The sequence below is a fragment of the Athene cunicularia genome (genome assembly GCF_003259725.1).
Source record: "Athene cunicularia isolate RWA chromosome 21 unlocalized genomic scaffold, athCun1 chr21_part1, whole genome shotgun sequence".
Lineage (NCBI taxonomy): Eukaryota > Metazoa > Chordata > Aves > Strigiformes > Strigidae > Athene > Athene cunicularia.
In genome coordinates this window covers 8,987,367-9,011,999 of record NW_020799127.1, presented here as the reverse complement: position 1 = coordinate 9,011,999, position 24,633 = coordinate 8,987,367, and the positions used below count along the sequence as shown (strand labels likewise).

At 41.3% G+C, this 24,633-nt stretch overlaps 1 protein-coding gene across 5 annotated transcripts; it reads right to left on the bottom strand.

The window, feature by feature from the left end:
* Positions 1 to 1,655: 1,655 nt before the first annotated feature.
* PER3 (period circadian regulator 3) lies at positions 1,656 to 23,663 on the bottom strand. Of its 5 annotated transcripts, XR_003399851.1 has the most exons (21): positions 23,344 to 23,663; positions 22,650 to 22,765; positions 21,549 to 21,750; positions 20,508 to 20,556; positions 18,635 to 18,777; positions 18,182 to 18,260; positions 17,362 to 17,468; positions 16,972 to 17,128; positions 15,910 to 16,015; positions 15,387 to 15,512; positions 14,507 to 14,633; positions 13,293 to 13,437; positions 12,543 to 12,670; positions 11,920 to 12,123; positions 11,022 to 11,273; positions 9,787 to 10,517; positions 8,547 to 8,724; positions 7,787 to 7,967; positions 7,000 to 7,150; positions 5,004 to 5,507; positions 1,656 to 2,939 (listed from the first exon to the last, which is right to left on the bottom strand). XR_003399851.1 is itself a non-coding variant. In XM_026862633.1 (20 exons), the coding sequence occupies exons 1-20, from the start codon at positions 23,456 to 23,458 to the stop codon at positions 5,406 to 5,408; spliced, it is 3,399 nt and encodes a 1,132-aa protein (XP_026718434.1). In that variant the 5' UTR covers positions 23,459 to 23,663; the 3' UTR covers positions 3,774 to 5,405. The 5 variants fall into 5 exon arrangements, 4 of the variants coding, with proteins under 4 accessions (XP_026718434.1, XP_026718435.1, XP_026718436.1 ...); XM_026862633.1 differs by lacking the exon at positions 1,656 to 2,939 and having other exon boundaries at positions 3,774 to 5,507; XM_026862634.1 differs by lacking the exon at positions 1,656 to 2,939 and having other exon boundaries at positions 3,774 to 5,507; positions 7,787 to 7,964.
* Between the last annotated feature and the right edge of the window lie 970 nt (positions 23,664 to 24,633).

Here is a 24,633-nt window from a genome sequence, read left to right as displayed (position 1 = left end):
TGTTTACTAGCCATCTACATAAGAGAATAATCTCCAGAAGAGAATAAAGGAATGAAGAGAGCTCAGGTGGTGAGGATGGAGTCCAGACAAGGTGATCGAGCTATAAAACCCTCAAAATGTTTCAGCTTTCAATATTGTAAAAATACTTGCTAGTAGTTATGGCATCTAATGAAGCAATACTCAAACAACTTACTGTGTTCAAGCCAGGGCAGAGCACAGCACCAGGGGCTGGGGGGAATTCAGCTAATTCTAAACTAGTGGAATTTCAGCAGAGCCTGAAGTTTCCAGTCCTTCACAGTCCTTGCCTCTGGTAGGAAGCAGTTCAGACCGCAGCTTTGGACAGGACGGGCAGCTCTCCTAGAGGAACGTTCCAGATCCTGCTGCACACCCAGCTGCCTCCTTCCTGAAGGAACATTCATGGCAGACTCCAGGTAAACACAGTTCCAGTGCCCAGGAGTGGGGAGTCCCACCAGTCCATGACTCAGGAGGGCAAACTCCACTTCGCTGCCATCCTGCTATAACCTTCAGCTCCCAGCTTTTCCTCTTCTGCAGGCCAGAGACAGGAAGGCTGAACACGACAGAACTGCAGGAAGAGCTCCAGAGGCCGGATGGACAGGGCAGAGCTCTCTGAGCTGGCAGAAAGGCGCTGCCGTAGCTGGGGCAGCCGCCACAAGAGCCCCGTCCGTGCCAGGCTGAGCCAGGCAGGCAGAGCGGAGCTGTGCAGGAGCAGCACCTAATACATACCCTGAAAGGAAACCCGACTGTGGAGCAAACCCAGACACTACGGTCCCATCTCTCTTGAGATTGGGGTGAGTAAACATCACAGGTCCAACACTTCACTCTCACTGTCTGCCAAAAGTACAGAAGTAGATCCTTCAGCTCACCTTTGATACCTACCAGAGGTGAAAGCTTCAGGTTTTGAACTGCGAGCAAGAACTACGGCTGACAGGAGGGTGAGGAAGCCAGTAACGCAGCTAGACTGACACTGCCTAGACCTCCATATAAAAAACACAGCACACCCTGAACTTTTTCGTTTCAAACCTGTTCACATCTCTTTGTAATTTTTGGATCAAGAACACCTTGATAATTTGGCTCACATTTGTAAATAATGTTTAGAATGACCAAATTACCCTTTTAAAAATTAGTAACCCATCAGCAAAAATATATCCAATGTTATCTTCAAGAGGCCTGTATTTCAAGGAACTGCATCACTTACCTTGCCAGAGCACCTTCAGTTAGATACTTATCTAAGATTCCTTCTTTTCCAGTTTTAGTAAGATGCGAGATCTTTTGTTCTGTACCTTGTACTCCCTGTAGTGACTCTGCCTTTCTCCTGCAGGCTTCTTTAAGCACTGTTGACCACACTTCTCTCTAAAGTCCCTTAAAGCTGAGAAAGATGAGCAAATTGTTTCTGCACTTAGTTAAGAACTTAATTGCTCTATGAGACATCCCTGTGAGATGCGATTAGAAAGGAAGTCACACCCCCTGCAGTGGGCAAGGCAGAGTGAGAAAAAAACCCACCACAGAACAGGATGAATGGCCACTACATGACCATTTTCACTGTACTCACAACCTCCATGCCTATGTACAATCAGAAAAATGTCATGAATATTTTGATAAAAGTTTATTTTCTCGAAATTACCAACCATAAAAGTAAACAAACACTTGAAACAGTTCTTTGCAGCATATTTTTCATTTATAAAAACAGAAGCTCCTTTAAAGTATACAGTTAAAATCACAATTGTAAATTCAACCACAGCTGAACATCATTTCAATATAATATCTCTATCAACTGATGTAAAAATTAATTCGGTTGTGATTTAAAAGTCGATTCAGCTGGAAGATAAACTTACCAATACATTACTCATCCAGTGAATATTTATCGCACACTGTAAAAATACACAAGGGTCCCTCCTGTTCATAGCAATGCCATGAAAATATCTGCATGTTAACTCATCTTTTAAAAACATAATTCTGTATTTATGAATACAACAAAAAAAATTGCCAGTGAAATCCACCAAGGGTTTCCAAACTGCTGACACCCCCACAGGGGGTAGTAACTGCATCACTATTGTACTTGCTTGTTTTCCCTTTGATCTCCAGAAAAGTGACCTTCCAAGCAGCTCTGAACCGTCTGCCACATTTTCATTATGCCAGGCAAAACAAAGTCACATAAACAAAACAGCACATGCAAATCCGGCTGCAATATTTACTCCATTGGTCTTTCAGACCATAACTGGGTCTCACTTCAACTACTCCAGCAAACTACAAAGACTGAAAATTAACGTATGCTGAAGTAAAAACTTACAGAATCTAGGTCCTTCCCAAAAGGCTTGATAAGGCATTGGATTGCAAGATGTTGTGGTTCTAGGGGGGTAAAAAACTGGGTTTTGTCCTAAACCTGGTCTTACAGCCAAGGCTGTTTGCGGTTTTGGGCAAATAATTTAGCTTCACTGTCACACAGAGCACCGATTCACCTCTTCATTCCCCCATACCATAATTTTCTTCCATAACCTAGGACTAGTGTAGCCCCAGACAAGGACTCTTGCACCTAAGATTTAGCCAGGATTACAAACTTTGAATACAAACTCCTAGGCACATGTCCCTTCATTATATATGGTCAGAGGGTAGGGTGTTCACAGCATACAAAAGCTGTCGAGGATTTCTGTTGCCTAATGAACCTGCTGGGCACAAATTCATAGCAGGAGGTGGTACAAGAAGGGTTAACATCTCCAAACAAGAAACACATTAAGTTTCTACATCAGAATCTTGACCACTTTCAGCAAAGACAGCACAGGATATAGTGAGTGAAGGTCCCCAACTTACACTCCTGGGTCTGCTATGAACTGGGGGTCTGCATCTGTGCAAGTCCTTTGTGTCTCTGCCTCTTTTTATACAACAGGGATAACGACAGTCACCTTTCTGACATGTTTCCAGACCTATGGATGAAAAACATTATTCAAGCCTTAGGTACGTATTGTCATTCTAACCTAAGTCCCACTGTTTTAGAAAATGGATGACATGTATGTCTGCTAAAACATGGCAAACGACCTCATTTTCATGCTCAGGAAATTACCAGTGGAAATAATATACAGCAAGAGAGTTGATTATCTAAACTTTCCCTCTGGCTTGCACTTTCAAATTATTTTGAAGGAGACAGCTGTCCGTACCTGGAGTATTCAAATTAATCTATTTCTGTAAGTCTCAAAATACATCCGTCATTTTAATTTAAGCACAGCTAACTAGAATGGATTCTACTGCATTGGCCTAATTTGACATTTAAGTTATTTAAGAAGCTTCCCAATTAAGAAAAGAACCTATACACAAAGCATCTTATTACAGTTTTAGAGCAAATATTTTAGGCAATGTGGTTATAAAGCAAAGTACCATAATTGGTAAGTGCAGGAAAAAGACTAGGAAAGCTATAAGATATTGCCCACATTTTCCTACTTGAGTACATAACTTGATATACATAAACACCTATCAAAGTCTTTTATTTTAAGAAGTGTTTCAAGTTCTAAGACATTAAGTACTGAGGATGTGTGGACCACTGCTGATTTGCAACGCAAGAAAAAACAAGTTCAAGCTGAAAAAACTGAAAGACAAATAAAGAAATGCAGTTTAAGAATAAATAAAAGCAATAGGTATAAACAGAGAAGGCAAGCATACCATTAAAAGAAAAAAAAAATCAAAAGAACACTGCCTGAGTCAAATTAGCCCTGAAAACTTAAAATTCTGTAAAAATATCTTTCCTTGAAAAAAGCTGTAATGACATTGTCACTGAATTTATTTTTAAAAGAAAAATCTTTAGATAAATACAGTTTTTCTTCAATGATCTGCAGATCACAGTATTTTTAACTTAACAACTTGAAGCTTACTAGTAAATGAAACTGAAGAAGTACAAATCTTTCACACAGCAGAAGAGTTACACAGGATAAAAGTGTGAATAACGTGTTACATTCTAAAACTCTTTGTTGAGAAGGCTAAGGTGATTTCCACACGGAAAAATCTGTTTACATCCAGCTTTTGGTAAACTAAAGGGAAATGAGACAAAATCTGGTAGGTTTTAGTGAAGCGTATCCTGTTTGAAGAGCACTTGGAGACATTCTGCTTTAAGCTAGAAGTATTAACACGAAACAAGTCCTTTTACATACTGAAAGAGAAAGTAGTAACCACTTTCTGAACAACAAACTCACACTATGCACAAACTCATTTTTCGCCCATGGATTTCAACATGACAGAGACTCCTTTATAAAGAAAGGTTAAAACTTATACAGGAAGTCAACAGTGATAAGAAGTAATGAATATGTGGTTTGATGTCCAAGTTCGGCTTCACAACATGTGACTTTTCAAGAAAGCAGAAGAAATTAAGCATAATTAAACAAACCTTTTGTTTTTGGCATTACCACAACAAAAACAAAACATGGAAACGGCTTAAAATTTCCTATTTGCCATGTCTGGATTCAACTTTACCCACTCTAACACAACACCAAAGACACGAATGCGCCTGCCAGAGCGCTAGCTACATCATGTAAGAGATGGCATGTAGCTACCTGAACTGACAACTAGGCTACAGTGCCTTGATAAAGAAGGTTTTTCAGGTCTTTCATTAAAAAGCAGATCCTGTATAAGGAAATAACTCCTGAATTGTTACTTCTATGTTTTTGATTGCTATTTTAAATTTAATCTCCAGTGGATTTGCAAACCAGTTACCCTCAATTACTTTTAAACATCTATTTTGATGAACACAGCTGGTTTTGCCTCTTTTCACTTCAGTTTATTTTTTTGATGGGCACAAGCTGGTGAAAGGCATTCTGATGTAGAATAATTTGTCCAGTTTTCAGCTGCTTATTAAAAAGCCTTTTGGATTCTCAAACCAGCTACAGTGATTTCAGAGCCTCAGAGTATTAGGATGTTCAGTTCAGACCTTTAAACATTGAACAAACAAAAATGAAGAGCACTCTGTTGTAGCTTGGTTTCAATGCTGGCTTCAGCCACCTTACTTGGAGAGTAAACACGCTCAGATCTGTTTGGTCCATCACTGCAGGTTCTTAACCATGGTATCTTTTCAGACTCTCCAAGTTCAAACCAACAAACAAAACCCAAATCAAAAAACCCTCTGTATTTTGCTCATCACTGAGCAATCAAAAGTTAGAAACATAACCCACTCTGCGTCAAGTCTGTGAGGTCAGGAAGGGAAAGAGCCTCCCAGCAAAAAATTCAAAGCAAAAATCTTCAAAGTCCTGCCAGGAGTGGAGGGCTAATGGAGGAGGGTTTAATCTCACATGTGCAACTGCTCATGTTGGGAAGAGACAGACAGATTCACCACTAGTATGTAGCAAATGCAGAGAAAAAGAGAATGGGAATCGCACCAAGCAGTTTTACTGATGCAAGTGCTGATGTCTTCAGCGTTGTAGGAGCAGAGGCGATTTTCCCTTTGTTTCCATACCGTCATCAGCCTTTGCAGCCTCACAACTTGCTTGCCTGACGTCACATGTAACACAGCCCTTTAAAAAGGGAGAAGAACATAGTAATTTCTCTTTTTTATATTTCAGAGAGTCAAATCCCAATAGCATGATCTATTGCAATCTCTTGAAACCTCTCACCAATGGGCTGAAATCTCTCTAAAAGCAGAGATTATACAGTTATTTTCAGAAGCAGGTACTTGCACTTCCAACTTATCTTGTCTCAGAAATTAATTCTTTGGTTAGTGGAACATACAGTTTTAGCGTTGAGATAAAAAGGCATGTGACTTCCTTGAATGTGAAGGCTTTACATTTCAGCTTTATAAGCAAGCTACTCATTAAGGATTTGGACTGCAGACTGAACAGCGACAATAGCAACCAACAAAATGGGCTGAAATGCCCAAGAGTATTGACAGATTTTTTTTTGTTCTTGAGAAATAGTATGATATTAAAATAAAATATTAAAATAGAAATCCTGCCTTTGTTTCTACTGTCAGAAGCCTGGCTGCAAAACGACCATGACCTACAAGTTAGGAGCAGGTTTAGCACCTCAGATAGTAAATATTTATGTTTGCATACCAATCATATCACAACATTTGACATGATGCAAACATTCAACAGAATTTTGCTATCTGAATCAAACACATTGTCCTAGCCACAACAGGACACAAGAGATTTTTATCAAGGTATTAGGAAAACAAAGACTAATTTTCTGGTCTTATTTCAGAGTCAACAGAGATTTCTCAATTTTTCTGCTCTAAGAATAAGTACCACAGCTCAGAATGCCACATTCTGAAAATCCTAGCAGAGAGAGCATGCAGTGCTGTTTGAGTACGTGAATGCAGCCCACTCTGCCTTGAAATTTTCTGTATAGCTCAGCACTGGAACTCTAGACCTTTGTGGGACTAGTTCTGCCTTGCTCTTTTCTTTTCTTGTAGCACCTGATAGAACTTTAAACTTGGCATACGAACACATACTAACAGAAATCAGAGGTAGTTTATCAGAGTACCTAAGAGTTATACCAGATAAAATAGTCAGGCATGATACCAAAATTCTTAAGAAATGAATTCACCTACAAAAAACTAACTATCTTTGTTTTTCGCACTGTATGTCTGAACCCCCTCTGATTATGAGCATTTTTCAGCTTGCTGAACACACTTGCTCTGATCTTCACTAATGTCCCAGGGTTGCATGCTCTTCCATCATAGCAACAATCAACTTTATAAGAAATAGAGCAAAAGACCCACTACCAACAGAAAAAACATCACTAGGCATGGACCCTATGTGCAAGTGTGACATTATTCCCATTCATCCAACAGTGTGACTGCAGGAGCTTTGCTACAGGTGGCTCCTACAGAGAATTTGCATATGTTGCAAAAAAATAAACGGAAGGACCCGTATTTTGGCATTTGTCATCTGGCTAGTGCACTTGCTCATCTCCTTCTTGTATCTACTGGCAGCCCAGCAGTGCCCTCAGCACTGCAGGATGGTGCTGGCCAGACAGGGCCCTGCCCCAGCTCTCTCCGCTCCCTACCTGGGTGCCAATCTGCAGCGGGACAGTCCGAGTCCGGATCCACGAGTGCACCTCTGCCAGCTCCTTCTTCTGCCCGTCCGTGAACCAAGGCTGCTGCTTCCGCATGACTGCCAGCTTCTCCAGATCCTCCTTTAAAACCTCCTCTTTAATTCTGCAGGTAACAAGACACCTGTGAACACTGCTGCCTGGATGAAGCCAGGCAGGCACTGATCACCCCCCGCCCCCCAAGAGCCCCTTCACCAGTGTCTGCGGCTGCCCTCCAGACAGCACCGGGCACCGCGAGGTGATGATGCCCAGTTACACCTTGTTTGCTTTGTAGGGCTTCTTTCAATACTGATCTAACTGCCGGGGCTTTTGTTGGTTTTGTTGGAGTTGTTTGGGTGTTCAGTGTAGGGGTTTTTTTGGTTTGTTTTATTGTTTTGTGTTTGTTTTGTTTTAAATGTGGAATCTCTTTACAAATTATGTATTAGTTAATTACAAGCAAATTGCAGATAACAGAGTATTTTTACCCCTTTATGCATTCAAAGTACAGGACAATAGCCAATCCCATTAACACTTCAGCAAAAAGGTTCCATGTTACCATATTTTAACTGATGGGGGAAATGGTGAGGAAAAAAAAAACAAAGACAAAAGGAAATAACCAGGGCCTAAAATGCACAAACAGTAAATTAATACACCTCCTTGGAGTTTCACTGGTACATGCACTATTTCCACAGTCTCATTTTTAATTCTACAGTTCTATGCACAATTCCAAACTACATGTCAGAAATTGTTGATGTTTTCCAACCTGTTTGGCATCTGGTAAGTCATTAGAACTTGCTCGGATGTGTGATCCATCATCACCCAGGCTGACTCATGTTTGGATTTATGAGCTGTCCCTTTTTCTTCTGCTTCCTGATTCTTCTCTTCTTTGGAAGCTTCAGAAGAATCATTACTGGCAAAATTCTTGCTGCTTTTCCCACTAGCTGCTGAGAATTAACATAAAAGAAAAAATGAATGCAGATGCTTGAGAAATCCTAGTAGCTCAGCACAAAAAGAGAACACCAGTGTATTCTTGCAAGCTAGTTCTGCAATACGAACACAGCTACTCCGAGGTGACTGCTCTCGCAAGGGACTACTCCCTATTGAGAATTCACAGATAAAGTTCATTCTGTTAAGTTACTCAAGATCTCCAAATCTCTGTTCACTCTTCTCACAATTATTTGGCTCAGACTCTTTGCTTCTGTTTCAAGAGGCCCTGCTCTAGGCAGATTCACCTTTACCCAAATAAGATCCAAGCCAGTATCTAATGCGGAGAAAAGTGATAATGAGCAAAATGAAAGAGTAACTTACAGATTAAAGGAATGGCTTTTTAGATTCCCATTTCCAACTACAGTGACTGAAACAAACTTGGCTTCAAACACCGAAAGCTGATGAAAAGTAAAGGCTACAGATCCTCTTCCTGTGATTTCCTATTCCCATTACGGTATCTTGTTATGAACTACCAACACTTTAGCAAACCATGTTAGCACCAAAGCACCAAACCTCCAGATCTTGAACTTCTCTACCTGTGCCGCAACCAGAAGTGTCACTGGAGCCAGAGCCTAAAGACCCAGATGAGGCTGATCCGGTGCCTGGTGCCGCTGAGCCTGAACCTGACTGGGAGCCCTCATACAGTGAGTGGTCGGCAAATTCACCAGAAGCACAATGGTTAGCACTGTTACCACTGTCTTCTGGATCGTTGTCCTGGAGACAAAAATCAAAACAAACACATCCATGGAAGTTACACATAAGATTGAAAAAGGAAGTTCATGCATTTACTGAATTTGTCCCATATTGACTCAGTTCTCAGTTCAATAGGTTTGGAGTTTCTAGCTCTGAAGGTGAACAGCAGTCTAGAACTCGTGGTAACACTCTTCATGGGTGACATCAACAAGCACCCAGACTCATTTATTAGGTTCTGCTGCAGATTCTTCCCCACTGTATCAAGATATTGCAACACTGCAATGTTAATACGTTCCGTTGGCAGGAGGAGTCAGTTCCCTTCACGCCCTGTCAGATGCAAGAAGCAGCCACACAGGCCCAGCAACGGGCGCTCCAGGGACAGGGAGTGCCTCTTCCCCGACTCAGCGTGTGGAGCGCGCTGCCCCGGCCGCTCAGGCACACCAGATCCCCTTCCAGGACCCTACCCTGCAGTTTCAGCTGAGCCAGCCTTTCCAGCCCAATCTGCACTCAGGAGCCAACATTTTTTCCTTGCCTGAGAGCTCAGATTCCTGCCTCTGAGTTTACCACGGAAGTTGGAGAGGCCTTTCTATGCCCATGTATGGACACTGACCCTCACAGGATCCCTGTTCTTCATTCATTAGCTGCATCCCTGGGAGACAGAGGCAGTAATTAGACACGTATCTTCCCTTCGGTTCTCCACAGACACTGTGGGACGGGATGAAAAAGGATGCGAACTGTGCAGCGCTAACCAAGTTCCACATGCATAAAAGCCCCAAACACAAAATACTGGCCATCAATTTAATTGAAAAGGCTGCTGCCAAAATGCTGAACAAAAGTGGCCCGTGGCAGCCTAGACCCGATCTCGCATTTCTGACATTTTCTAGGTGCCAATGCTGTATGGTTACAAGTTCCCACCGACAGAAGCATAAACAGCTTTTTCTGCCTCCTGTGCTATTTGTGCCCTGCAGTCTGCATAGCACAGCCACCAGAAAAAGCAGCTAACAAACTCTGGTGGCCCTGAAACACCCATCAGTCTGGGCGGCTGCACGTTCCTCCTCTACATTACAAATTCACGTTACTTACACCTTCAGCTTCTGCATGTGCTTTAACATCAGCACTAACGGAAAGCTCCATCGGTTTTGGCAGCTCTTCCTGAAGCAAATTCAGCTGAAGTGGGGAGCTGCTCCGTGAGCTGCTGGGCAGCAGGGCCGGGCCACGCTGGCCCTCTCGCTGGTCCACAGATGTGGCCGCAGTGGCTGGAAAGGGCTGGCCCACAGCGCGTGGTGCTACCGGAGATGGAGCAGGGGCAGGGGCCGGAGGTAGTGTCGTGCATGAGTACGAAGAGGGGGGATAAACATACTGGGGGCTAGGAAGAAAGACATACTGAGGCATCTGAGCATACATGGGGAAACTCTGAAAAAATACAGCCATAAATGTGCCTATGTTTGGGGGATAAAGTGCTGGGCATGACTGTGCTTCACAGCATAGCTGGGACGATGACATGGACTCAGGTTTTAACGAGTGAAGGGCAAACTCCTCTCCTGCAGAAGAGGCTGGAAAACTTGATAGTGGATCTGAATGGACAGGAAATCCCATGGGGGGAAGGACATTCACACTGGAGGAGCTCAGATAGGACACTTCTGAGGGAGAGAATGACTGTTTCTGCATTTTTCTCTTCTCGCATGGAAGACTATTTCTATTTTTACTGTAAGAGTGGCTATCTGAGGACTGTCTCTGAGGCTTCTGACGCTTGAATTTTCCACGTTTGCCTTTTTTACGGCTAGCTGGGCCCATCTGCTTTGAAGGGGAATCTCCTAAGGAAGAAGAAAAACACACAGTCACTGAAATGACAGACCAAGGGGAAAAAAAAACAAGGAGAGAGAAAACAGAAAAACATCCAGATAATTGAGTGTGGCTTATTCAGAGAGCTGGCTTTTCTCTGGATAATTCTTTCACACACTACAGTGATGGATTTGCTGACATATCTACAATATTTTCCTTCACGTCATCAATTTTCTTATTGATCATTTTGGTTTATCTCAACCAGAGCTTTTACATTCCCTCAAAGGGAGGCAATAAACTACTTGGGATTTGCAGGGTTTATTGCAATAATTATCTGCTTTGTGAAAAGTCTAAGAGAGCAACATCTAAGACAGAACAGACCACTGTGTGGGCAATGCTGTTGTCAAGCCATGGCATTTCAAAGGGACTATTCTGTTTGTAGCCATAGTAAGATATTAATTAAATCAGACAAAGGAGAACCAGAATCCACTGCTAGGTCATCTAATAGGTCTTTATTTCTCAAAGCTGCTGCCTACCTTGGCCACAGGAATGTCCGATGTTACTTCTGCTCCCCTGCTGAAGGTAAGTCCTAAATGGAGAGAGCAAGATCCTTTGGCGGAACTTGTCAACGTAGTTCTGCTCCTCCTTTTGAGTGTGGGCTGACAACGTCTCTTTTGTCAGCCCAACTGGCTTTAAGTCCTCAGGCACCACAGTGAGACACTGAGCATTCACAGGAGGCAGCTCAATTTGTTCACTTCCAGCAGTAGTATCCTCCATTGTAGTCACTTCTTTGAAGAGGGAAGAAAATATATCACTCTTTGCTCTGGCCTTCTGGTGTCAACTCCCACAACACCCAGAAGGTCAAACACGAAACAACCTTGTCTGAGCTACAGAGCAGATACAGGCTGCAGAGGTGGGGGGAGAAAACACCCTTTACACTCAAATATAGTTACATTAACATCAACTGAACAAATTACTTTTCATGGTCTGTAAAAGTTCAAATTCACTTTGAAGTCACAGAGGTGCTTCTTTCTTATTTAACTGCTATTGTACTAGGAAAATACTTGTTTTTATGCTTCTTTCTGCATTAAAATGAAGTAACACTGGCCCATTAGTAATTTTTATTTTAATCCTCAATGGCTAAAAAAAGCACATTGTTGTTTTTGAGATATACACAGGATGAAGTTAAATGGGAAAGGAAACAGTGCACTCTCTCAAAACTAGGTTTTATTAAAATACTGTAAAAATTTCCAGGCTCAAGTTTTCTTCACAGTGTCCCTAGAAGAACCTTAATTATATTCCAGAGTTCATATTCATGAGAACATATCTCAAATGGACAAAACTTTCTCATGGTGTAGTTCAGTTTGGAAAGAAACATTGTGTAAATTTAAAAATCAGTGAGCCAAGCCAGCGTTTTGTGTGTGTGAACAGTACCTGATTCGGGGCGTGGGACGTGCACTATAGTACTGCTGTAGCTGCACTGGCTGGTGACAGACACCACGCTCGGAGACTTGCTGGACAGGGCCAGCTCTGCCAGGGGAGCTCCCACCAGGCCTGCGGTGGTCCGGCCGGGCAGCGTCTCTTCCCGATCAGCAGGAACCAGAGCCTGGGAATCAGCTGCTGAAACCACAGCAGTATCTACTGGTAAATGACAAAGTTTCTACGTGGGATTTTGTTCCAAGCACTATGCTCCCAATTCATCAAGACTGGCTGGTTCAGACACAAGCAGTACCTACGCAGACTATTAAATACATCCTATATACAGATAAATGTAACATTCGATGCCAGTGTGATGTCAGCACACACTAAACATGCATAAAGTGAGTGAGCAAGAGAAGGTTCATTTAACTACAACAAACAATAGTTCTTTTGATGCATTCTACATTCAGAAACTTAATATTGTAGCTTATGCTTAACTGTGAGATCTAGGCAACGTAAGAAAATATTTACCACGTCACCAAACTATCTGTGCTGTCAGTGTGACAGCAATTTAAGAAGTGGACATAAGCCTTGGAAATCAGTTGTTGTGATTCGACTGTCAGTGTACTTTGTGTTACCTTCCAACGCCTCCACTTCCTGCTGATTTTGTTGGACTTGCTTGTCATCTTCTGAAGATGATGAAGATGTATTTGCAGAAGACTTACATTTCCTTTTCAATGCTGGAATACTGCAGCTCTCTAAGTATCTGAAATAAAAGCATATCACAGGAAGCTCTCCCTACATTGTGTTTTTTCTCCACTTGGAGATACAAACACTTCAACAATCCAAACTGGAGATCCAGGGGTTGTTAATTAGTATTTTAAATTCACTGCAGGAAGCTCTGGACTGGTTTCCAAGGAGTATTTTAAATAAAAATCTATCGATTACTCTTTAAAAAAAGGAAAAAAGAAAAAAAAGAAAAATTATTATGTTACCCACTGGGTTAAAAAATACCGATGTTTTATAAATTATATCAACTTTCTGTTTTATACAGATGTTCTTGAAGTGTATATTGAGAAGACATTGACATTTTATGCCCATGGAAATTCTCTTAAACCCCTGTTGCACCAACGGTGGAGCTATCAGTAGACAAATGTCAATAGTTGCAAACAGAATCTTAGGCCCTAAATTCTTCATCATTGTGTAACTCAGATTAACTGAGCATTGGGATGAATTGCCCAAGAGGCAGAAAACTTCACAAACAATCCTAAATTTATCTTGCAACTCAAAACCCAGACAGTTTAGACCAATGCGCACTGCTTGGATATTTACATTCCACCAATTAATCTTAAACTTGTATCTCTAAAAATCACTTCACAGTTTATTACCTGATGATACTATCAACACAATTGATCTGCTGATAGGAAGGAACACGTGGAGTCTTCTTTGAATCATCATAAAACACATTGCTTGGTTCTTCCGTGCTGTCGCTTCTCAACGTCTGAAGAAAACAGGAAGCAGTGGGCCTCTTCCCTAGAAAAGAAGAAATCCTCAAAGACTTCACTCAGAGGTATCTAACCATGACCCCCGCCAAGACACGCATATATGCGCTGGGATACATATATATTATACAGGGATATATGGCCTATGACAGCACAGCTCCCATTACTAAGTTATTCTGCATTTTCATTCCAATTCCCATGCTCTGAGGCAGGAGAGGGAGCAGGGAAAAGAATGCCTAAAAAGAAAAAAAACCCCACACAACACCTTAAACATTCACTCAGAACAACTAGTAAACACAATGAAAACAGCATAGAAAAAAGTATTCTATTTAAATTGTAAACAAAGCTGCAGTTAATACTACTCTTCTCTCAATTACAGATCACAGAATCCAACCTGTTATTTAACAGTCACTTACAGCATTTTATAGCACAGACACCCTGGTCAGAGCAGCATCAACATTCACAGTGCAGGCCTCTCATCAACAAGACTAGGAGTTAATTAGAACTTTCGTAGAGAGTATCACAGTGCAAAATGTTTTAATACAGATTCCTATGATATCTGAGGAAGCATCCAGTTTTCTCCACATATTTGTGCTGGGTACTAACTGCAAATAATGTGCATTAGCATAATATTAAGTGACACTGTCAGTAACTAAACCACTACTTTGGTGGGAAGTCGGGCAGCGTTTTCCAACCTGTGGATTGTTTCTGAGAGTCTACATAAAGCAGCTGAGGGAAGCTTCCATAGTACTTATACTTGCTAAAGCAAGTCTGTGTGCTCACTAGAAAATGTTACAATAAAAAGTCTATTAACCTACAAAGAGACAGATAAGTTTCTCCATATTTCAGGGAACAGTCAAAAAGTTATTGCATCTGCTGAGGGCTTTTTTGGGGTGGGCTTTAGTTTTTTTAGTTTGGTTGGTTTTGATTGGTTTTTGGTTCGGGTTTTTTTTTTTAACAAAACAAAGCAATTCCCACATTTAAGCCACACTCAAGTGCTACCTTAAGCTCTTCAGTGTCAGAACACCAGCTGCCAGCCTCAGGGCTGTGGATCTACAGGAGCTCACGTTACCTTAAGGATCATAATCACACTAACTTACCTCCCAGCATTTCTGAGCCCACAGCTTGTTCATGCCCATTCTGTGGCTTGCTCCTTGATGCAATATACAGCTGCTGTCCCAGATTCTTTATTCGGTTGACATCTGCACAAACTTGTTGCAATGTCATCTTGAGATACGTGAAAATGTGAAGTCAGAATAAAATTAATGAAAAGAGGCCATAGGAGACCGTTAAGATGGGCTTGGGTTCTTGTATTCTCCAAACTGAAAGGGAGTAGACTGTCAGCCTGAGCCTGGTATCTATCAGTATTTGTAAGTTTAATGAATTTAATTATCATAGTTAATTTAATTAAATTAACCACGATAAAGCTCAAACAGCCTCAGCATTGGAATGTTTTAATACTGATGCAAACCTTGAGAGTGGGAATAAGATGATGACTTACCCAGGAGCCTCACAAGCCAATTAGGTAAGTGCAACGCGTGTTTTAGGGCAGCACTGTTCCCACTCTTCTATAACAGTCTACACTGCACATCTAGTGCCCTTCTGAAGCAAAACAGAAAATCCCAAGCCAAGAGAAACCCCTTCACATGCATCAATCCTCCTCCTGGTTGCACGGTTTTTCCACTTTTTCCTCTCCAAGTCCACTGGTTCTTTGAGAAGGCTGATCTTAAGCAAGTATTCAATTTACTTTAGTGAACTACGTTAGTAGTTATATGCTCATTTTAGTCAGCAAAATTAAGAGCAAAACCCAAAAGCCAGCATTCTATATTTGACCAATTTAAGTAAATTTAGCTTGAATGTAGCTGTACCTTCCCACTTCAGTAAAATTCATGATGAGTAGTGCATATGTACACAGTAGAAGTTTTCATTTTTAAAACCCTATTTTTACTACTCTGCAGACAGTGCCATTTACAGACTTACTGGTTCCTGTACATCCTCTGCACAATTCCCATTGGAGTCACTTGAAGATGCTATGCTGATATAGTGCTCGTAAGAGCCATTGCTTCCAAGGCTTCCATAACCACTGGAAACATTGCTGTGAACTGGCTGTATGAAGGGGGAAAAAAAAAAAGTGATTAAAAAAAAAAATCCTCTTAGAGAACAAAAGGAAGGGAACAACATACTTTGCAACACAGAAATTCAAGTAAACAAAGAAGTCAGTACTGCTCTGGGCTCTACCACTTGCTTAAAGGTGTTTCAGGATGCAGATTTATCTTTCAACATAAAGACTTGGCAAATACGTCAAAATAGCTTTTTCTGATCAGGTGAGCTACCCAGAGCCATCTTTTTAATGCTGTCACACAAGCCTGTCTCCACTCAGAACTTTCCTTTAAGACCTTTTAAAAGATCATGCCCAAAGTAGTCTTCTAAACAGACCCAAGTTTCTTTAGCTTCTCATTCAAGAAGGCCAGACAGTGTTCTGAAATTCTTCCATCTTCTTTACCTGCAGAAGCAGCTTGTAAATTTGTCCTTGCAATTCTCTTATCTCTTTCTCAACACTGTTTGTTTCTTTACTTCTTGTAGCAAAGACATCTTCATTCAGTGGGCTTCTGGAGAGAGCCAACAGAATTTCACTATTAATTTTAATTTGATGAAGAAAAGGCAGCTATAAACAAACAGAGTTAGAACAGATTCTTTTTATTAGCATTATTTTATTTTGACTGCTTTGCTGAGTCAGCACAAAAAGATGCCCTGTTCCACTAGCAGCTCTGCTAGGGTAGCGGGCAGTGCCACGGGGGCAGCGCTGCGTGAAGCCCCAGGGAAGTCAGTACCCCAGCAGTGACACGAGTTAAGGCTGACAAACATCTACACGCCTGCCTCCTTCAGGGAGAAGACAACATCACAGCCCATAAATCCCTGAATAAAAGATCACTTTGAAAAGTCAAAAGGCCATCCCAAAAGGCCATTTCCTAGAAAAGAAATCAGGTAAGAGGAAGGCAGGCAGTCATATATCCAGTTCTCTTGGAAACTAAGGAGAAACACCTGAAAAATTAACTTGCACATTTGGTACTAACTGCATTTTTAAAAGAGGCTACCTTGGTAAATACTTAGATTCTGTATCAAGTGAATAATCCAGACGAAAACAAGCCAGTAGGTGATTTGGGTTACACGTCTGTCAATTAATGGGTTTTTTTTGAAAGCAGTCATGAAACAATGTCAACTAATTATTTGTTAAAGTAATCTATTTTTTACACTGCTTTTTAGCTTTTACTTAGCTTGTCTAAAACTGATATTTTGATTTAGGTATGTCCACTGTCACAGTACTTGGACATCAACCATAGTGCAAAAACGTATGCTAAAAAAAGTTGACTTTGCCTTTTACTTCAAAGAAATATATTTATTTTCATACTTAGTAAACAAAACTAATACTGTCCTGAAGGAATGGGCTGCAAGACAGATGCTAGGTAGTTGTCACAAACTGCAGGAGCAATATTACGTCTCTAGTTCAGTACTGAGAGTATTCAGTGAAAAGCTCTTCAACAGATCAATTCTACAAGTGACTTACGTCCGGACTTTGTGTCGGCCAATGATGAACACGACTTTCCTGCTCCAAGGATTCACAAAACTGGACCAGCTGGTATCCAGTATGACATAATCCCCATTTTGAGTACAAAATCTAATAGGTAAGTGTTCAAAAGGGGGTTGTCCAGCAAATTTCAAGACTGAAGAAAAAATAAAATCAAGAAATAAGGTTTGGTTTAGATTATGACACAGCAATGCAAGCACAAGCACTAATGACTGGGGGTCTTCTGGGTTTTAATTTGCTCTGATCTCAGATTGGTTGCATTAATTAATTAATTTTTGTCTAGACTGTAGATCAGTCACATGTCAAGCAATGTGATAAGGAAAGAATGTTAAAACCAGCAGCAATTCCTCTTAAAGCAACTGTCCTTACTTTTCCGGTGAACAGCAATCATCAGAGGACGATCTTCTGGGTGCAAATACATCAGTATGGATGTTCCGACTAAATCTTGAGGTAAGTAACCCAGCAAAGGCACTGCTCTGAAACCCAAACACATTATCCCCGATTTTAATATACTTTTGAGTATTTACATGTTTAAACCTTTGCCTGTCAGTGAAGTCCCCATGCACGATCTACAATGGCATGAACTAAGGCTACAGAAAACTTTCCAGCCCATCTAATAATACTCCAGTGCAATGCAGGCACGTAAATACTAATGACAAACATTTCTGTGCCTGAGAGCTAACAGATCTTCACACTTGTAGGCAGTTTTGTACTTGTCTATATGCAAAGGGAGGAAAAAAAAAGTGTCTTGAAGAAACAGGTCACAGGCAAAACGTCGGTATGAAATCTGACATGGATGCTGCAGAGTGTGCTGTCAAACAGTTTTGTGGCTTTGCAGGAGACAGCTTTAGTCTGGCCAAATTTATTCGAGCCAGCTCAGTACCGCTGTATCTCCACACCATGACCCTCAGAGCTTTGCACTAGGTGGGTTTTCCTCTGTGTTACCACAGGTGCCCATTGCCCTGGATAACGAAAACCGACTGCAGTTCCATTCAGTGATAAGTCAACGAAGGAGATTATGTCCGTGGAGTTCTAGATGTTCTTCCCTGAGCAGACTAACACAAAACTGCTTTGTTTAGTTAACTATTGTCAGGTGCACAGTTCAACTACTTTACTTGGGTCTCCATCTCCGTAAGATTTTTTGCTACCTCTTCATACACACCTCGCAGGTCTTAGATACAAATCTTACCTGTCATCTATGTCAAGAAAAACACATCCAGGGGTGTGAGTGGTGGTGAAGATTCTTTTATCCGTAGGAATTCGAGGAGCTAACAGAAAAGGAAATATTTACTGAAACCAAGTATGCATTAAGACAGAAAACCCAACTGCTAGCTCTGCTCATGACGGAGAATTACTGGCTCATGAACTTTTTAATTGTTCACTGCTTTCTGACCAGTAACTCATAGAAACATTACAAATTTGTAGGTGCTACAGACTTCTCTCAGAAATAAGAACAGTGAGGTCAATGCTTCATGGCCTTGCAAAGAAGCACAGATGCTATGGGTTTGCAGGCACACACACACACAGACTGGAAGTTATAGGGGTGAGCTATCCAAGCACAAGTTCAAAACAAAGGAAGCAGACTTTCAAAGACTGCACTTTCCTATTGGCTTGTTTTTTTCACTGGAATCTCCTGACTTGCCTTCGTATCCAGAGTGAATTTTCTCAGCCAAAGCTAAGCAGCAGCATTCTGCATCCACATGGACAGAAGTACACACATGGACCAAGTACGGGGTGATTCGGAAGGGGTAACAACGTGGTTCTTGTTCTTGATCTTTACCACCCCTGAGAAGAAGTAAAAGCAGTGAACACACTGGTTTTGAGACTCAGATACTTTATGCCATGGCCGAGAGCCCTGCACAGAGAGGTTATGCTGAGGGCACAGACCCAGATAATCGCAATCTCCCGCAGTCCTACGCACACTCCCTTGCGATCCAAGGCCAACACATTCAGCAATATTGATCTGGCTCCCCTTAAAACCAAGTAAGTGTTTTGCCTCCAATACCTGCATTCAGAGGCTGTTCTAGAAACACCATTACTCTGATGGTTAAAGACCGTCTTCTAATTCTCAGCCCAAACGTGTTCACCAGAACCACCCATCCGGTCTTACGCTCTCCTTCAAGTTCAACAGTTCTTTTTCTGTTTATTGTCTATTCTGTACCATTTTTAGGAACAACAATAAAACTAAGTGTCTCAAGTTTTGTTTCACTGACCTACATTAACGAGACTCCTGCAGCCTTGGTTCACAAATAGTTGTAGTGCTTTGATTGTACTCCCATGAGAATTTGTCTTCCTCGAACACGCATGAGCAGTGGCAGCGCACAACATTCTAGATGAGATCTTAACTGGGGCCTTGTAACAACTGCATTAGCCACTGCCCGTGTCTACTGCAAATGCTCTTTCACCTCTTAGAACTGCAGTATCTTACCCAGCTCTGACAGAAAGAATTGAGATAAGTTTTTGAATGTTATCACACTAAAAGTTACTTCCTTATTCCACACTTACTTTTGTAAGAGAGAAGTTAGTGTCATTAAAATTGCTACTGACAACTCTCCCTTTTGGAAAAAAAAAAAAAAAAAAGGATACAAATGGAAACTGGATATACAAGTTTAACCCACAAAAAAACTTTTTCATACCTAAGCATAGTTTGTGCCTGTGAAAAAAATATTTTTACTCATGAAGCCCACATAAACAAAAGGATTTGATACATAAAGGAAGGAGAAATGTTGTATGAAAATATGAAGAAAAATTATCGCAAAACATTTATGTATCCTAGAAAGAGTTCCCCCAACTTAAAATTGGTACCTGGCCTTCTATATTTATTCCAAGGGCCCTTACACAATTCAAGAGACAAAGGTGACTTTAAAACTCGGGCTCTTGAAACGCAAATGAATGAATCAGTGATTGAAAGATGGAACAAGTATTGTGTCTGCTCAGAAGCAAATGAACAGTTCTTACAGAAATCAAGAGACCATCCAAGTCTGGAGCAGAACTGCACTAAAGATTAGAGGCCAATCTCAACTTTTTTTTCTTCTTTCAGCACTAGGATTAGCGAAGCATAAAGCAGCAAATTGCCTCCACAGTGACAGCAGGTGGAATCTCATGATTCAGGTCTCACACTGGGACTCAGGTGACTGAGCTTCTGTTACTGCCTCTGTCACAGACTCTTAAGCAACCTTAAGCAAAACACCACTTGTATCCATGCTTGAACTGTGAAAGGGGGAGCAGCGGTTTTTCACGAGATCATTCTTCTCCTGCACAGCAGTACTGAAGGAAACCGACAGGTCCAAAAGTAAAAGCAGTTTGCCTTCTATTCCCAGGCAAGTTTAAGCATCACTATGGGAAAGATATTAAAAATGTCCTGCTGGATGCCAACACTGAACACACCAAGCCAATACTGTAGTGGAGTTCCACAACCTCACACTGGTCACTTGTGACAACAGAACACGGTTTCTGCCCATTACCGAACCCTCTGCCCAGCCTTCACAGACATAAAACTGTAATAATGTACTTGCCTGATCCTGCAGAAAAAGGATTTCACCTGGGCATATTCATACAGAGAAGCTGATAAGAAGAACACACATTGGAAGTATCAGTTAATATCCTTAAAAAGGCCACACCTATCAGAACTATTTTAAACTCGGCATCCTCCAGACCTTCTGAGCAAGACCCAAGTCTCACAACCTGCTATTTATTAGCTACTGAATTAGCTGTTCAACAGTCTGCTCCCACCTCAAATGTTATCTCTCTTCTCCAGCCCACTCATTCTTGAAGAAGGCTGACCTGGAACTAAATTCAGAGGAAACACGCATGATCTTAAAAAAACCCCACCTTTCCTCAGTGCATCACTATGGAAAGGAAAGGTGAAGATTCAAAAACTATACACAGTTACTTGGGAGGGAGAGGAAAACTCAGTTCACAGCAAGAGAGTAACAACTGCACAGGGGTGTCGCTGCTCGGCTGGGCAGGCACATGACTGGATTCCAAGCTGTGGAATCCCTGGCACCTTTGCAGCCCCTGATGCCTCACAGCCTTTGGTAGTGAGGATTTTGGACTTCCTAGCTCTGATGCCAAAACAGTCTCACAGTCTCACAGCCAGGTGGGCAAAAGACATGCGAGCTACATTTGAATTGCTCACAGATAGCACAGAACTTAAAAGTCACCATCTAGGTACATCCAGCACTAAATAGCAAGTCAGCTTAAAACACAGGTTCAGTGAGAAACGTTCACAGCAGGCTGCAAGCAGACCATAAAGACAAAGCACCTAAGCAATCACAAGATGAAGATTAAACAACTTTAAACTCACAATTAGACCTTTAGTTTATTTCAAAAAGCAGCAGTATTCGAATGAGTAGGAGGGCACACACCACAATGAGGTATCTGCCTTTCTCACCCTACACTAGCTGCACAGCTACTTGAGTTTTCAAAGTGGAAGGGGAACAAGTGCTGACAATGTATATCCCCAGCATCAGCATTTACCATGGACAACTATTCTAACCCCATTCTGCAAAGAGAGAAAGACACAAAAAGCATTTTGGAGCACTGCCAAGTCCCACCTGTTTGACGTTCCACGTTCCAGAGCGGCAGGTGGGACTGATCTGTGTGGGTGTAGAACACACTCACATCCTGAGGGACAAGCAGCTCTACAAACCGGGAGGAGTCCAACACTTTCTTCTTACAGTTTAGAATGGATGCTGCCTGCTCAGAAATATGCACTATGTGTCCCGAAAGCAGGGAAAACACAGCCACAAATGTGTCCTGGAAGACAAACACCGTTAACGGCAATCCTCCCCCCAACATGGGCAACAATACTGTAAGGATAAAAAAAATCAAAACAAAAACAACCCCCAAACCAACCAACCAACCAACAACCCACCCCAAACGACCACACACTGCTACCTAAGACAGAAGTTCAAAAACATGTTCTTAAGTTACTGTCCAAGGAGGTTTTGCGTGAGCTGCTACAATCTCCAATGCTACAGTAGCTTACTCATGATTTACAAATGCTAATAAAACTGCAATATCAAAACTGAAACAGATCACAGTGATGCTTGCCATTGTTCAGAATGACTGGGTATCATTCCACACACTTCTCCCCACATTTCAGAGTATTCACAACTCCACATGCAAAAATATTCCGGGAACTTTACAAGTAGAAAGCATTTGCAATATTTGTGATATGGCATCTAACAATACTGAATCTCAAGAAACACTCTTTTCTTTGAAGCAGAGCCAGAAAGCATGACACATACTGCAAATCAAGAAAAAAATAAATCTAGGAGTACAAACAAAAGCAAAGTCCCTCACAACTATGGACTTGATCAGCTTTGAAAACATTCTGCTAAGTCTGTTTCAAAAGATTACGATGCTGTAAATGAATTCTCAAATAAGATTCTCAAAATGATCTTTGTTCCTTCTGGAAAAAAAAAAAAAAAAGAAGAAAAAAGGTATTTCTTCACTTACTGCTGTTGGGTACTCTGAGTCAGCACAGATTAGAAGCAGTCTTGATCTACCTTTAAAAACGCAAAGGCCTGCCTGGCTAAAACTTGAAAGCTTTTCAATTTTACACATTCTATTTCCACAAAACGATCTAAGGAGTCTAAATAAGGAGTGAAATGACAAGTGATGAACTCCTTGAGAGTGCCTGAATTCCTTACAGTGTTTTTTGGAGTGTGTTCAGATGCAACTGCCACCAACTCCTCTATGCTGTATGTCATCACATCTGGCTGAAACACTCTTCGGTCATTCAGAGCCTGGAAAAAGTCATTGTTTGCTAATTGAAAAAAGAAGAGAAGCAAAACAAACACAAGGAAGTCAGTAGGAGACTATTTTGAAAGTAATTCTTACAACCCTTGTACTTTTGTCATCCTTTTGGTGAAGTCCAAGATGAGATGAGGAAGGTCTGTGTAGCAACAAAGGAAAAAGTAATACTGATAATACTACTGGAATGACTGATCTACATTACAGAAAACAAGCATGAGGAAGTAGAAAGGAGAGAACATGATGGCAAAAAGAACAACTTTAGCTACTCAGTTCTGCTGAAAAACACTGATTATCCAAAAATTTTTCCAAGTGGGAGAAGAATGCTGTTTTTTCAATATACACAGAAAGTTATTAGTAGGCACCTATAAGCCACAGGACTCTGAAGAAAAGAGAAGAAGCAGGAGGGCATTTCAGTAGAAAAGATAACATGAATATTTAAATAAAGAAAACCCCCAGTGCTTCAGAAAGTCAACTGTTTGCAGAATAACTGGAATGCTTTCATTTGTTATGATATTTGCTGCCAGACATGTCTCTTCAAACCAAGGGGCTGTAACAGCTTCTACACTTACAGATTTTTTCCACACATACCTTGGACCTGCTGGACACACTGCAAGGCATAGTTGAGAGCACTGATGGTGCTGGGCTTGCTGGAACTCTTTTTCTCTTCGGGCAAACACCTCTTCATTTCTTGGATCATCCTCATCAGATCTCTGTGAGACTGGCTCCCATTCAGCTGCACACTGTAAAACAGAGGTGAAACTTTACCTCTCCATGTCTGGTACAGGAGAGTCTTTTCTGTCAACTAATTAAAACCATTCACTAAATTAACATTTTATGGGCTTGGCCGCAGAGTCACAGAATATCTGGAAATGTCCTAATGCTCATTCACTGTATTTCCTGTTGTATCTTTCTCGCTTCTTTGATGCTTAATCTTTTCTCCTCTACCTTCCTCCTTTCCAACTCCAACATGTCACGGATGGCAAAGTCACATCATAACCAATCTGCCTGCTAAGAAGCTTAGCAACTAAAAATAAGCTGATGTTTACTCTGGATCTTCTAAATCTTTCTTGTATTAAAATAATGAATAGATGCTGATTCTTTATGTATATAAGTCTTTCTAGCCTTGAAGTCTGCATCTGATTATAAGCACTTCAGGGAAACGTGAAGTTCTCAAAATACACCCGATGCAAAGATTTCATTCCTCACGTGATTCCTGAGTCTTCTTCATTAGACTTTAACAGAGCCAGTGGCCTAAGCAAAATCAACAAAATTAAGCAAAATCAACAAAGCTAAGCAAAATTAACAAGCAAAATCTCCATCTTCTTACTTTTGCTTATTGCACTGACTCAAAGATAAGCAGTCAGTATCCTCAAACTGCAGATCGACTCTAATCCTACAGGTGAGATACGAACACTTATTTTAAGTAACTTTTGTCCATCTGGCACTTTTATTAGCATCGTGCTCTTACTATATAAATCACTAAATAATTTCAAGTATTGCACGTTAACTTTACGTGTTAGTTCAACACTGCAGAAATTACAGCTCTCAAAAGGCTTTTTTTTTTTTTTAATTAAAAAGGAATTTGCACCTCATTGAGTTTCTGAACTTTCAGGGAAAATATTATTTAAGTAATTGCTACTTTACAACTGCTAAGCGCAGTCTTTAAATCTATAAAGACGCCCCAAAAGAGTTAATGACGTATCTGGATCAGCCCGGGGAAGCGGCTGGCGAGGAACCGCCGCAGCAGCCTCGTGCAGGTGCGGGAGCGCTCCGGGCACTGCGGGCTGCGGCCCAGGGGAGCCTCCCCGGCGCCCCGAGGCGATCGAGCCCCGGGATGAACCCGGCCCCGCGCTCTGCTGGGGTTAAGCGCAGCGACCC